This window comes from Propithecus coquereli, unplaced genomic scaffold, assembly GCF_000956105.1.
Source record: "Propithecus coquereli isolate 6110/MARCELLA unplaced genomic scaffold, Pcoq_1.0 Scaffold507, whole genome shotgun sequence".
NCBI lineage: Eukaryota > Metazoa > Chordata > Mammalia > Primates > Indriidae > Propithecus > Propithecus coquereli.
The window spans coordinates 413,315-427,881 of record NW_012150919.1 but is presented as its reverse complement, the minus strand read 5'-3'; the positions used below and the strand labels follow the sequence as shown (position 1 = coordinate 427,881).

Sequence of the window (14,567 nt, the reverse complement as noted above, 5' to 3'; positions counted from 1 at the left end):
CAAGTATCTATAGTAAAAATTTACTGTACTTGCCTCACCCCAAAAAAAATGCTCCCTGTCTTAACTGATACTATCTACTTCTATAACCTTGCTTACTCAAAGATTATAATCAGTCACAAGGCCAGACAATCTAAAACAAGTCTCAGACCCCATAACTATAAAATATATAGTATAATTATTTTTGTTACACTATATCATATTTAATGTCACATAGCCCCCTCCAAATTAATATCAAGTCTTCTCACCTTTTCAGCTCTAAACTACTCTCTATACTCCTGCCTCTCAACAATACAAAAAATAGTCACTGACCAACTAATAAAAACTCACAATTTAACTCAATTCAATCTCCCAATAATCACTTTTCACACTCTATACCATAACAGGGATCTCATACAAAATAGTCTAAAAACAATTCTCTCTTGTTGCTAGCATGTTCTTCCCACCCTCTTTTCGTCTTTTAGATCTTATCTCAAGCAGAAATTCCTCTAAGAAGCTTTTCCAGATCTCCCTAAGTCAGAGCCCCCAATTACAGATTCTCGTAAAAGCATGTACTTCAACTTTGTGGCGCTTTTTAAGTTTGAAACTACTCAGACACAAAGGTAAATGTGATAAAGGCCCCACATTTCTGCTTTGTGTTTCACAACTCCAGTAATTTTTGCCTGCAGAAAATTAAGGCAGGCATAAAGACTTCTACCTTGTCCTTAAAAATTTCATAAGTTTCTAGTTTGAGAAGGGAATTGAGCATGCTGTTCGCCTTCTCTCTCTCTCTTTCTCTCTCTCTCTCTCTCTCTCTCTCTCTCTTTCACTCTCAGTTAAAACGATATTAAGAAACACAAAAAACAAGTCCGTTACTGTGAGGAGAAAAAGACGGGTTGGAAGGACCAACAGTGTGGGGAGCAGTTGGAAGCTGGTTAATGGATGAGCTGGAGTGGATGAATCTGGAGCCTAGAATCCAGAGCTTTCAAAGCTGCAGGGGAGGTGGGGGCTGCCTTTCTTGGCAGAAGCCAGCAAGGTTCTAGGCTAAGAGTTGGAAGTGAGGAGGATGGAAATGAGAAGGTAGTGCTACAACTTGGAAATTAATTTAAAGCCTGTGTGTAGACCATCTCCTCAACCAGCTCTTGCAGACTAACTCCCTGTGGCAAATGACAAGCTCCTCTAAATAAATTGAACAGACTGCCTAGGAAGAACTAGGACTGCTGGCGTGTCTTTGGGACCTCATGACTACACCCTCCTCACAATGGCATCGAGGCGTCCCTGACCGCAGGCCGGCTCCCAGCGTAATACAAAGTGCCGGTCAACAAGCCTTCCACGCGCACAGAGCTCCCAGCCAACCTTTCCATTTTGGAGATAGTTTTATCTTGAAAACAGACCAACTACTAGAGTACTGAACTTGGAAATAGTCATTAATCATTTGACATATAAGGAAAATCAGAACATGAATGAGAAAGACCAAGATAAACAGAATAGCTGATTCTCAAGGAAACAGGTAATTCAGGGAACAGAAGGGAACTTTTGAAATTTTGGTTAATATCATCTTGGAGACTTGAGATCCATCCATAAAACTAAAACTTTTGCATCCATAAAACTAAGACATACTATGGAGAAAAAAGGAACCATCAAGAAAGAAGCAAAAATTCTTAGAAATTAAAACACGTGATTGCTGGGGTGAAAAATAGGAGAGCACCAGAAGATAACAGCAAGGAAATCTTGCAAAACGCAGAGGAAAACAGCAGTAAAAATGAGACATGTACAAATAAATAGCCAATGTTTACCGAGGCACATTTTTTTGTTAGGCACTATTCAGAATGCTTTGTGTTTTAACTTACGTTAATCCTCATGACAACAGTATGAAGTACTGTTATTCTCATCTCTTTAGAGAGGCACACGACCCGCTTCCGGTTACATAGCTAGCAAGCAGTTAGAACAGGCTCAAAGCAAAGCGGTCTCTTTCTTCTCCTGGTTGACCTTACTGTATGGCACTGGCAGCTTAGAAATGGTGTGTTATGGTAAACAGCTCTCATGTTGCCTCGGTTTTTTTTTGTTTGTTTTTTTTTTTGAGGCAGAGTCTCACTCTGTTGCCTAGGCTAGAGTGCCGTGGCGTCAGCCTAGCTCACAGCAACCTCAAACTCCTGGGCTCAAGCGATCCTTCTGCCTCAGCCTCCCGAGTAGCTGGGACTACAGGCATGCGCCACCATGCCCGGCTAATTTTTTCTATCTATTTTTAGTTGTCCGATTAATTTCTTTCTATTTTTAGTAGAGACGGGGTCTCGCTCTTGCTCAGGCTGGTTTCGAACCCCTGAGCTCAAACAATCCGCCCGCCTCGGCCTCCCAGAGAGCTAGGATTACAGGCGTGAGCCACCACGCCCGGCCTCAGCCTCGGTTTTTAAATCATTAAATTGCAGGTAATAGCGCCTACTTTCCTTTATGGGAGGATTAAATGAATTGGCATTTGTCATACAGTGGACACTCAACAAATGTTAACTTTCTCTTCTTTTTATTCGTTTCCCTCCCCCTGGCTGTGAAGGACTGTGCCTTAGTTTTTAATTCCCTGTACTCATCACAAAGTATGGCACGTAATGTTAAGTGAGCATTGTGAGGGTTGATTTGGGTATCTAAAAGGAGTTTTGGGGGAAAAAATTAGTAAAAACAGTATAATCCTGAAAAACAGCAGCTTTTGAACTTGAGATACAGGGGAGCGTACCTCCACTTGAGGTAGTTGTCAGGATAATATTACCAGAGGAATGCGAGGGTTTGGGTAGGGTGGGAAGGTGGGGGTGTGCCTGGCTGGGTTTCATCGTGGTGGTGATTATGGCCACAGGAATAAAAGAGGAGGAAGGTGAAAGGGTAGAGAGTAGGGCCATGGAAGAGAATTTAGCTTTCCTCACTCCAGTGTAGTAGAGTATTCCGAAAGAAGATAGTGGATTTTCTTAAACCTTTATTTTACAATTTGGATCCTGGAAATACAATAAATATTCTAATGCCCTTAAGTGTTGCTAAATGAAGTAATTGTCCTTAATGCCATACTTCAGTATCCTCAGCTGTCGTAAGTGCAGCTGAGAGCTGGGCAGTGAGCGCAAGTGTCTCTGAGGAGCCATGAAACGGGCCGGGCCGAAAGTTGATGACGCAAAAGCTCAAGTGTAGTTTAATAACTGCCCAGGCCTTCACTGAGAATGTTAGGCTTTATCTCCGTCCCATGAAGCTGATTTCCTAGTGACCTGGCAGTTAGAAGCAGTGAACTAGGAGGAAGGGAGTATTGGGCTGATAGATAGTATTTTGAGAGAAAATTGGACCTAAGTACCCCAAAGCACATAGCAACATGGGGTCATTTAATATATTGTTAAGTTGCTTTATTCCTCCAAAGCCCCAGCACTCTAATCATGGTCGTTATGCTAATTATGAGATAACAATGAAAGGTTAAAAGATGCCTAGAATAAGAAGGCACTATTATTAGGAAATAATGAATATTTTGAGATGTAGAGATGTGACCTTAGCTACCTGTAGATTTATACTTAAGTGAACGTCTTTAGATGAGGCAGAGATGAATGAGCCACTATCCTAAGCAGCTGTGGGGTGCTAACAAGAACTCTGAAGAGTTAAGAGTTGGCTTAGAGACATGGGTTTGTCTCATGGTCTTCACTTACCCTTAGTCTCCTCTGTAAAATTGTGAGGATTGAAAATGAAATGCAGTGATGTGTGCGCAAATGCCCTGTAGACTGCAAAGTCTGGGACAAATTTCAGATTGGTTTTCTGTCTGCTTATTAAGTTTTAAAATATTCCTCACAGGTTTAACTCTGCTGGATTGCTTATCTAAAACATCATCTCCGCAAATTTCCCAATTGCTTTCCAGATTTCTGTATTCAGATGAAGTTCAAATTGGCCCAGAAACAGTTATGACCACTCTTTATACTGCCAAGAAATATGCAGTCCCAGCCTTGGAAGCACATTGTGTGGAATTTCTCACCAAACATCTTAGGGCGGATAATGCCTTTATGTTACTTACTCAGGTAAGTAGATGTAGCTAAGGTAGAAATCATCGTAGCTTAAAAATTAAAGTATAAGCATAACTGTATATGAATGTTTAATATTTCCTGGAGAATTCTAACCATAATTTTAAAGTATATATGATTATTTTATACCATTCAGAGAAATACATCAGTTTCACGAAATTCTAGAATTGATAAGCATACTAGAGTTAATATATTGCTGGATCACATAGGTGAAGAAGCTGAAGCCTTATGTAAGTGGGGTGTTGTGACTCAAGGCTGGATAGCTACTTGGGATTGGAGCTGGGATTAAGATCCAGTGTTGTTCGGCTGTGATTGACAGTATGAAAGCATGAGATTTTCTGGGATATCTTCATTGTCAGTTTTTCTGGATCTAGAATAAAGACCAAATAGTTTAAGTCCAGAAAAGTCTTAAGATTCACTATCTTCGGACCTGTATCTGGAGATCACTTATCCACTCCTGGAGGAGTTAGAATTTTAGATTAATATGAAATATGCTTTCTTTGACATTTAAAAAAATTTTCACTAATTATAATTGATGTATTACATATCCATACAAAAAATTACACATATAAGTGTACAATCTAATGAATTTTGGCAAACTGCACATTCCTATAGAACTGTTAACCAGTCCATACCGTATACTGTTTAGCGTTTGTTAAATGCCTGTAATCTGAGCTTCATACTTTGCATTTAAATAAATGTTTTCTTTTTAGACAATGTTGTAATACTCTTGAACAAATTGTTTTAAAAATTCTAAGTCATAAAATATAATCCTATTTGATGTTAGTACTGGAAATAATTGCTGATGACCCCTAGTATAACCTTCTCGTTTTACAAATGGGTAAACTAAAACCTGGGCTAATTAACTCACACTAGATGAGGTGGGGCCAGGGCCCAGAGCTCATGTTTTCTAGTTCAGTGTTCATCTATCATGTAGAAAATATTTGGTACCTTTAAAAAGAAAATCTGCGTCATTAAGTATTTGTAGTTAACAGAACAAAGAACGTTCTGCTGTCACTTGTTCTTGGACACAGTGACAGAACTCCATGTATGCCAGATACCACGCTAACCCCTTCACATATGTCACCCATTTGCTCCTCGTTGTGATGTAGTTAACTATTACCTCCATTTTAAAGATGAAAACTGGAAGCTTACAGAAGCAAATACCTTGTTGAACATTATACAACAGTGGTAAAACTAAGTCTCAACCTTAAACCAACAGTCCTTAAGGTGTGGTGATATTGATGAATATAGTAGCAAAATATACTGAGTGATAATTGTGTGCCAGGTACCTTCCTCAGTACTTTGTGTACATTAATTCATTTAATACTTACAGTAACTTTATGAGGTATAGGTGTTCAAAGTAACTTTCTTACTGTCACCATTTTATAAGTAAAGAAATCGAGGCACAGAGAGGTGGAATAACTTGACCAAAGTCATGCAACTAATAAGCAATATCTTCCTGCATTTTTTTTCTCTTTTGAACTTGTTATAAAAATCTAGTAAATACATTGATATTCATAAGATTCTTTACTGTCCAAGGGGTTTTAATGTGTGTAAGAGAGGATCACTTAACTACTTTTATTTTAAAATTCAGTTATAAAATTCAGAAACCAATAAACTAAACTTTGGCAATTAAAATGCAGATTCTGGTTCTGCTGGGGCCTGAAAGCCTGCATTTCTAACAGGCTCTCTGATGACACCAGTGTTTTGGACCACATTGTTAGCAGCAAGGGTTAACAGGTATCACTGTGAGAAAAAAGGAATTTTTCAGTGTCTTTTTGGTCTGAGAACCCAATATCACATCAAAATTTTTACTGGTGGGGTCATGTGAATCAGTCCACAAATTGTCATGTGAACTTCTTGTTCCTGCCAAGTGAGTCATTTGAACTGAGCATGTTGAGTTACTTGAGGGGGCCTATGCCAGCTTCACTCTAAAACAAAGTGCCAGTATACCGTCCTGCCGTGATTTATAGAGAGGAGGGTTATCGGAGATAATGCCAGAGTCAAAGTCAATTGTGAGAAAATTTATTTTACTCTAAGTAGCAGCAATAGATTCCATAGGAAACTCGATATTACATGTGTTTAGTAATCTAAGGAGTGACTGACAGTTGCTACCCTGAATAAAATAATTTTTACAAAAAATTTTTTTTCCTAGAGTGAAAGATCAATTTTTACATAAAAACTAACTAAAAATATAGTTGAGTTGGCCAATTATCTGCTAATATTAGCATTTTACTTTATAAAAATATTACTATGTTTTATACTGTAAAAATGCATGAACTGTGATCCTAGATTGGATCCTGTACTGGAAGGAAAAATGTTACAAAAAACATTATGGGCATTTATTAAATGACAAAACTGAGATATAGTCAGTAGATTAGATAAAAATATTGTTAAATTAATAAATTTAATATTGTTAATGTTAAATTTATCAAAGTTAATTACTATGACTGTGTAAGAGAATATCTTCATTCTTAGGAAATTTAAGGGCAAACGGCCGTGATGTACACAACTTACTCTTCAATGGTTTGCCCCCCACTCCAAGGAGATACATATGCACACATACATATGTGTGTATATATGTGTGTATACACAGAGAGAGAAAGAGGAAATGATAAAAAAGATAAATAGATAAATAACATTTAGACAGGTAAATCTTGGTGAAGGGTGTATGGGTGCTCTTTGCACCATCCTTGCAACTTTTCTATAAATTTGAAATTCCAAATAAAAAAAAATTTTAAGGGAAAATTGCATAAAAAGGAATTAACACAACTTTTTTATTATTTAGTGCTAAAATTTATGTAAAATTTGACAAAGCAAATTAATATAAACAGGCTCAGTATGTAATCTAAGAAGTGCATTTTCAAATATATTTGAGTATTCTGTAAGTTTTTAAAAATATTCTACTATCCTGTAGTCTCAGCTACTTGGTAGGCTGAGGCAGGAAGAGTACTTAAGTTCAGGAGTTCAGGACCAGCCTGGGCAACATAGCAAGACCCCATCTCTAAAAAAAAAAATTTAAAAAATTAGCCAGGCGTGGGGGCGTGCACCTGTACTTCCAACTACTCGGGAGGCTGAGTCAGGAGGATCACTGGAGCCCAGGAGTTCGAGGTTACGGTAAGCTATGATCGCGCCACTACACTCTAGCCTGGGCAACAGAGTGAGACCTTGTCTCTAAAAATAAATAAAATTTTAAAAATTTAAAATATAAATTAAATATGTTTAAATTAAAAAAATTAAAGCCAATGCGTTTAACCCTGTTTTCTCTCCCCCATAAAACATAACTGTTTAGTTTAGAAATGTTTATTTATTCAGTAGTATCTGAGTTATTGAATCCTTTCAAATGAATTTTACTTTAAAATTAAATGAAGTCATCAGTCATGTCAAATAATGGGTGTCATTTATGGTGTGGTTAATTAACTGGCAGTATTCTCAGATTTCTGCACAACCCAACATGAATACTTCTGTGCATTTAGTGTTTGTGCTATTAAATGTAAACAGAGCTGAATATGTACAGCCTGAAGGTAAAATAACTGTGATAGTAAAATGACTATTTCTTTATATGTTTAGGCTCGATTATTTGATGAACCTCAGCTTGCTAGTCTTTGTCTAGACACAATAGACAAAAGCACAATGGATGCAATAAGTGCAGAAGGGTTCACTGATATTGATATAGGTAAGTTCACTACGAAGTAAATTGTTACGGTTTAAATAGTTAATGCCTTATTTGTCAGCCTCGTTGGAGAATGAGCTGTTAAATTAAATTTAAGTAAATGATTTTCCCAAATGATTGAAGTCTGTCTCTTTAAGAGTTTTGCTTTCTTTCATTTTGGTGAAAATATTCCTAAGTCTTAACTACTTCATTGCCTTTTAAAAGATGTCAAGTCAAATGAATACTCACCATACGCATGGCATTATACTAGGGTCCCGAGGAAATATAAAGAAGGGTAAGATGCGATTTGTCTTGTTAAGGAAACACCTAACTGGAGAATCAAGGAACAAATATGTGAAAATTAAGATTTAAGGCACTAACATTAATAGATGAGAGGGCCTATGGCAAATGTGATTTTTGTCTTTTCTAGATTAGATATGTAGAAAATGATGATTATGCAAATCCAGAAAATGGAGAGATTACCTAAAATTAGAGTAGTGTTAGGAAAATTTTGACAGAGGAGGTTCTGATATGGACCTTAACGAATGGGTAGGACAGCAAGTCCTTGAATAACATCATTTTGTTTTAATGTTGATGAGGAAGAAAATTGGTTCCCAGCTGGGGCCACATTGTGTGGAGCTTGCATGTTCTCCCCATGTCTGTGTGGGTTTTATCCAGGCACTCCAGTTTCCTCCCACATCCCACGGCTATGCATATCAGTAAACCGGCATGTCTGCATGGTCCCAGTCTGAGTGTGGGGGTGCACGTCAGTGCCTCTTCGATGGAATGGTGCCCTGTCCAGGGTTGGTTCCTGCTTTGTACCCTCAGCTGTCGGGATAGGCTCTGGCCACTCACAACCCTGAACTGGAATAAATGGGTTGGAAATTGAATGAATGAATACAGATTATTATGAAATAAAAATTCATAAAGTATACAATAGTCATACAAAATGCATGATGATCTGAAAGTGCTCAGCAAGCCCGCCATATGTGTGAGTATTTTGAACTGCATGGTGGTAGGAGGTGCCTCTTATAATTTTTGCTTTGCAAACAGTTATTCTTGGATTTAACCCACCATGACTGTAACCACCATCACTCACTGATTCACCAAAAATTGGGTAAATAATCATCTTACTTGTTTTTATTAATTGTTCTTAAATGTATGTGTAGGTCACATTTATTCAGTGTTTAATATTAGAAGTTTGGTGATGTTTTTGTTATTAGAAATATACCGTAGGAACTTAACTCTTGTTTATATCAATTAGCCTATGCTAAAATTGGTTTTGTTATATGTATTGCTTAAAGTCACAGTCACGGAGAACCTATTGAAGAGTTAAGTGAGGACTCACTGTAATTGGATAGTGGAGAGGGTAGGACATTAGAGGCAGGCGGAACCACGTGAAAAGGTGTAGGTGGAGGGAGGTGCAAGGTGGGTTAAAGCAGAGTAATAGAGGACCATCTAATGACAGGCTGAGGAGTTGAATTTTGTCTTGTAGGAGAATAGAGAAAGCAAATCCGGCCCATGGCTTTAAATATTATCTTTATGATGATGAACCCAAAATACGTATCTTCAGTCCTTGCCTTCTGGGATCCAGACTCATAACCCAGCTGTCTACTTGACATCTTCATTTGGAGATTTCATAGGCATTTCAAATAAAACAGCAAAAAGAGAAGCATTGATTCCTCCCACTCTCTGTTAGATCTCTTCTGTTCCTTTCCAACTTTATCAGTCTTCCTTAATGGCACCACCATGAGCCTGATTGCTCAAGCTAAAATCCCAGAAGTTATTCTTGATTATTCTTTCTCTCACTGCCCACGTACAATCTTACTAGCAGGTACTCACGGCTCTACTGTCAAAGTGTATCCTGAATCTGACAGTTTCTTACCATATCCATGGCTACCACCTAGTCTAAGCCACCGTTCTCTCATCTGGATAACTGCAGTGGTCTCCAGCAGTCTCTTTCTGTCCACTCTTGCTCCCATACCGTACAGTGCTATACAGTAGCCAGAATGCTCTTTATAAATAAAAAATCAGGTTGTATCACTTCCTTGCTTCCAGTGTTTTCCCACTGCAGGTAGAATAAAATTCAAACTCCTTACAAAGCTTACAAGGCCCCACATGATCAAGCTTTGTATTTGTCAGGATAGGCTAAGCTAGGCTGTGGTAATAAATGACCCAAAAGTGCTTAACTGGCTCAAACACAGAAGTTTATTTCACACTCACATAACAGTTCAAAGGTGTTTCGCAGTCAGTGGGTAGCTTTCTCTTATGGATCGGCCATTCCCTAGGGCCTAGTTATTATCTGTGTCTTGCAGATGGGAGAAAGTATGGGCAGGGAAAACACTCACACATTAAAAGCCTTGGCCCTGAAATACAATAGCACCTTCATTTTGGCTATTTTGTTGTCCAGAATTCAGTCACAAGATCCCACCTAACTTCAGGGGAAGTTAGGAGTTATAGACTAGTCACATCACAGGAAGAAGAGAAAACAGGTTTTTGGTAAACAGCTGGCAGTCACTACCTACGTCTACCTAATCTGACTTTGGCTCCTACCACTCTCCCCCTCATTCACATTCCATGTACACTGGCCAGGATTATTTATATTTCAGGACTTTGTATTTGCTGTTCCTTTCCATTGGAATCCTTTTCCCCCTGAATCTTTGTACGACTACCTTTTAATCATTTAGATCTCGGGTTAAATGAGACCTGACACAGTCTGTCTCAGACCTACTTACTTAAAATAGATACCACATTCCCCTAAAGAGTTCCTGTCCCATTACTGTGATTTACTTTCCTCATAGTACATATTGCTATCTGAAAGTATTATCTAGGTATCTGTCTCTGTATATATATATTGATTGTCTATGATCCCTTCCCTTTGATTGTCTATGATTGTAAACTCCTCGAAGGCAGGACTTTGTCTTGTTTACCACTGTGTGTCACTGAAGACAGCGGAACATAGTCCATGTTCAGCTAATATTTATTGACTGACTGGACTAGAATGATGCTTTTCCTTCCCGCCTTGGCTAGTTCTCACCATCTTAACGTCTCGGCTCAAATTATACCTCTGTAGTGACTCATTTCTTGAGAATTGATGTCCCACCCTCTTCTATGGCACTTAGTATATTCCCATGTTATAATAACATCCCGTTGTTAGTTTACCTATTACATGGTCCCTTGGGAGGGACTGTACACTGCTTGTATTGTGCTGAAGGACAGGGGCTAGACCAGGCTCCTCCTCAGCACCTGGAGGTCGCGTCGAGTTATTGGATGTTTGAGAGCCCCAAGCACAAGTTGTTAATGAAACATTGCTTAATCCTGTTTTTCTTCCTGTTAGGGGCTGTCAAGTGCTCTTCAGTGTACTCTTATTTGAAATAACACTGCTTGCATCTGGGCGACTCACACCTGGAAGGCATTTGATAAACAGCTCTTACATTATGCATGGGAATCTTGAAGTAGGGGCCTTGCACAAGGTGGATACGCTTTTTACAGGAAGAAAAATCACATTGACAGAACAAAATGAATTTACATTATGCCAAGGGCAGTATGATGTGCTTTTTGATTTTTTTCAGTCACACTTTATCTTTACTGAAGTTACTAGCATACAGAGTAGAGACTTGTGGGTCCAGTCTTCTGTTTTTCCATTAAATGACTAAATGTTATAGTCTCTGTATATTCTTAATCTAACCAGTATTGAGGTAAATTATACTTAATTTACCTGTGAAAGAGCTTCGTGGAGCCTTAGTTTATACTTACCTGCTCAATAGAAGGAACAAAAGTTTGACTTTTTTTTTTGGAGATGGAGTGTCACTCTGTCACCCCAGGTAGAGTGCAGTGGCATCATAGCTTACTGCAACCTCAAATTCCTGGGCTCAAGCCATCCTCCTGCCTCAGCCTCCCAAATAGCTGGGACTACAGGCATGCGCCACCACACCTGGTTAATTTTTCTACTTTCACTCAGGCTGGTCTTGAACTCCTGAGCTCAAGTGATTCTCCCACCTTTGCCTCCCAGAGTGCTGGCATGAGCCACCGCGCCCGGCCCAAAAGTTTGATTTTAAAAATATGTTTAATCAGTTCATTTTTACCATATTGTTGAGCCCCTACTGTATTCCTGGGACTGTGATATCTCTGCTAGAATTTTAGCTATATTTGATATTAAGCAAGTATTTGGCTCTTAGCGTGAATATGTAGACCATTGCAGAAAAGTGTTTTTTAAAATAATTTTTTCTTTGATATGTATTTCTGGGAAATTTAGTTATATTTAATGTTTTAATTGATTTCTGCCATATATAAGTATCATATTTTTATTTAAATTTAATTTCAAGTATAACTATAGTAGTGCCTATTTTATCCAGGTTCTTTAGAATAAGGTTCTCTGTATTTTCTCGTATATCTAGAGCAGTCCTTTTTAAGAACCATGCATTTATTTTGGCCATTTGAGAAAGATATCTAAAATGTGTTTTACTTTGCCTGTCTTTGTTAAGCAATGTGTACTGAATATAATTTAGGATTCTTGTGATTTTTAATGTTTGTTATTATGAGTATCAGTTACTGTACAGTGAAGCACTCAGGCCTCTGAAGTGTTATTTTTTTTTTTAAAAATCTCTTTCTATGAGACTTTTTTTGTTTATTTTTCTTTAATACTTGCTATATCTCTAGTACTTTGGGAACTAAAAGGGATTCATGCATAAAATACAGACACTATTCTTTAGATTTTACTGCCTACTTAAGTTGAATAGTCTAGAATAATACATTGAAAAAATTAAAAAAATTTGTAAAAGATATGTGTATATTTAATATATATTTATATTATGAGTAATTTCTACACGAGAAAAGGAAAATTATTCTTAACTAAAGATCTGGGATAATTTTCTTGATAAATGGACAATTGCTTTGAACCTTCCAATAAAATAACGTACATTTAATATTAAATGGCTTGTCGGTTTTTATAATAAATTTCTCAAGATGCTTGGCATTAGTTAAAGGGTTATATAAATTAGTGGATATTGTATTTTTAAAAAATATTTGTATAAATGTATTTAATTTAAATATACATGTTGTATAGTCTGTATTATACATCATATATTATATAGTGCATGTGTGTGTGTGCGTACAACTATTTCAAAACATCATTCACAAAATAAGTGTTGGCCTCTAAAGCCCTTATCTCTTCTGAACTTACTGCTTCTAGGCTGCTATAACTTAAAGTAACTGAGTTTATTTTAATTTTGCCTACAATAAGAGAAAAAGGATTCTGAGTAAGGACCTGAGGTAGAGGCATGACATTTATACTTGGGTGTTAAATAGGGATTTCAAATTAATACATCTAAAATTAAACTTCCCATCTTTCCCCACCCCAGACCTGCTCCTCTGTAGTCTTTCCCATCTCAGTTGATGCCACCCTTATCCCCCAGGGCTTAGACTGTAATCCTTGATTCCTCTCTGTCTTTCACACCCCATGTCCCGTGTTAGGAAATCTCATTGAGTCTCCCTTCAGAATACATCCTGAATCGGGTCGTTTTGCAGCACTCGACTGCTACGCTCCTGGTGCAGGCCACCATCGTCTCTGACCTGGGTCGATGCAAGAGCCTCCTCACTGATCTTGCTTCCACTCTTGCCCCTCTACAGTCTCTTCTCAACACAGTGACCAGGACGGTCCTTTCAGAACACAAAATGTCACGGCTCAGAACCCTCCAGGCATTCCCCACATCACTCAGAGTAAAAGCCACATGAGGGCGCTACACGATTGCCTTCTCTTCCCCATGCTTCTGGCTTCACTGCCTACTACTCTTCTCTCCTCACTGTGCCCGCCACACTGCTCTCCTGCCTGTTCCTCAGATATGCCAGGCACATTTTCACACGAGAGCCTTTGCACCGATAGTCCTGGATACTCCTCCTCTGGGTATCTATTCGGCTGACTCCCATACCTCCTTCAAGTCTTGGCACAAATGAGGCCTGCCCAAACCATCCTATTTTAAATTTCACTTCTGATTTTCCTCACCCTGTTATTTTTACTTGCATGTATCATCTAACATATTATAATTATGTTTATTTAATCTGTTTCTCCCCATTAGAATGCAAGCTCCAAAAGGGGAAAGATTTTTAACTTTTTGTTCAATGATATATCAGTGCCTAGAATAGTACCCGGTGCATAGTCAGTGCTTAATAATAAACATTTACTGAATGAATGAATGAATTGTAATCTGTAGACTTTATGAATTTATGTAACTTGGAACCTTTTTATGTGGCTTATTATTAATCTTATTCTGGATATTTGAGTTTGCCTGATAAATGACATCAATATATAGGTAGATAACTATATCTAATCTTGCATGTATAGTAATAAATTGAATGTTAACCTTACACTAATTTTTTATGGAACACTTCGGAGTTTAATACCTTTAATTCATTAATATTTAAAGTATAGCGTCTGTAGTTTTAAATATCTAACCTATTTTTTGTTGAGCTTTGAAAACCTAATATAAGCATGTCTGCCAATATTGCTTGCTTAGATTGTAAAATATTCCTAATTTGATTTATTTTTGTATTTTACCTATAGACACTCTCTGTGCAGTCCTAGAAAGAGACACACTTAGTATTCGAGAAAGTCGACTTTTTGGAGCTGTTGTACGCTGGGCAGAAGCAGAATGTCAGAGACAACAGTTGCCTGTGACTTTTGGAAACAAACAGAAAGTTCTAGGAAAAGCACTTTCCTTAATCCGGTTCCCACTGATGACAATTGAGGAGTTTGCAGCAGGTAAGTCTATAATGTCACCGAATCTGTTTGAAACTGTTTTAATAGTTAGTGTGGGCCGGGCGCGGTGGCTCACGCCTGTAATCCTAGCTCTCTGGGAGGCCGAGGCGGGCGGATTGTTTGAGCTCAGGAGTTCGAAACCAGCCTGAGC

The 14,567-nt window shown here is 38.0% G+C and overlaps 1 protein-coding gene across 1 annotated transcript in view; it reads left to right on the top strand.

Moving 5' to 3' along the window:
* Positions 1–14,567, top strand: part of BTBD1 (BTB (POZ) domain containing 1) — a 73,595-nt gene that overhangs the window by 12,562 nt on the left and 46,466 nt on the right. The window contains exons 2-4 of the mRNA XM_012656536.1: positions 3,848–4,004; positions 7,581–7,686; positions 14,222–14,419. Coding sequence (XP_012511990.1) covers positions 3,848–4,004; positions 7,581–7,686; positions 14,222–14,419 — 461 coding nt within the window. The remainder of the gene's footprint in view (positions 1–3,847; positions 4,005–7,580; positions 7,687–14,221; positions 14,420–14,567) is intronic.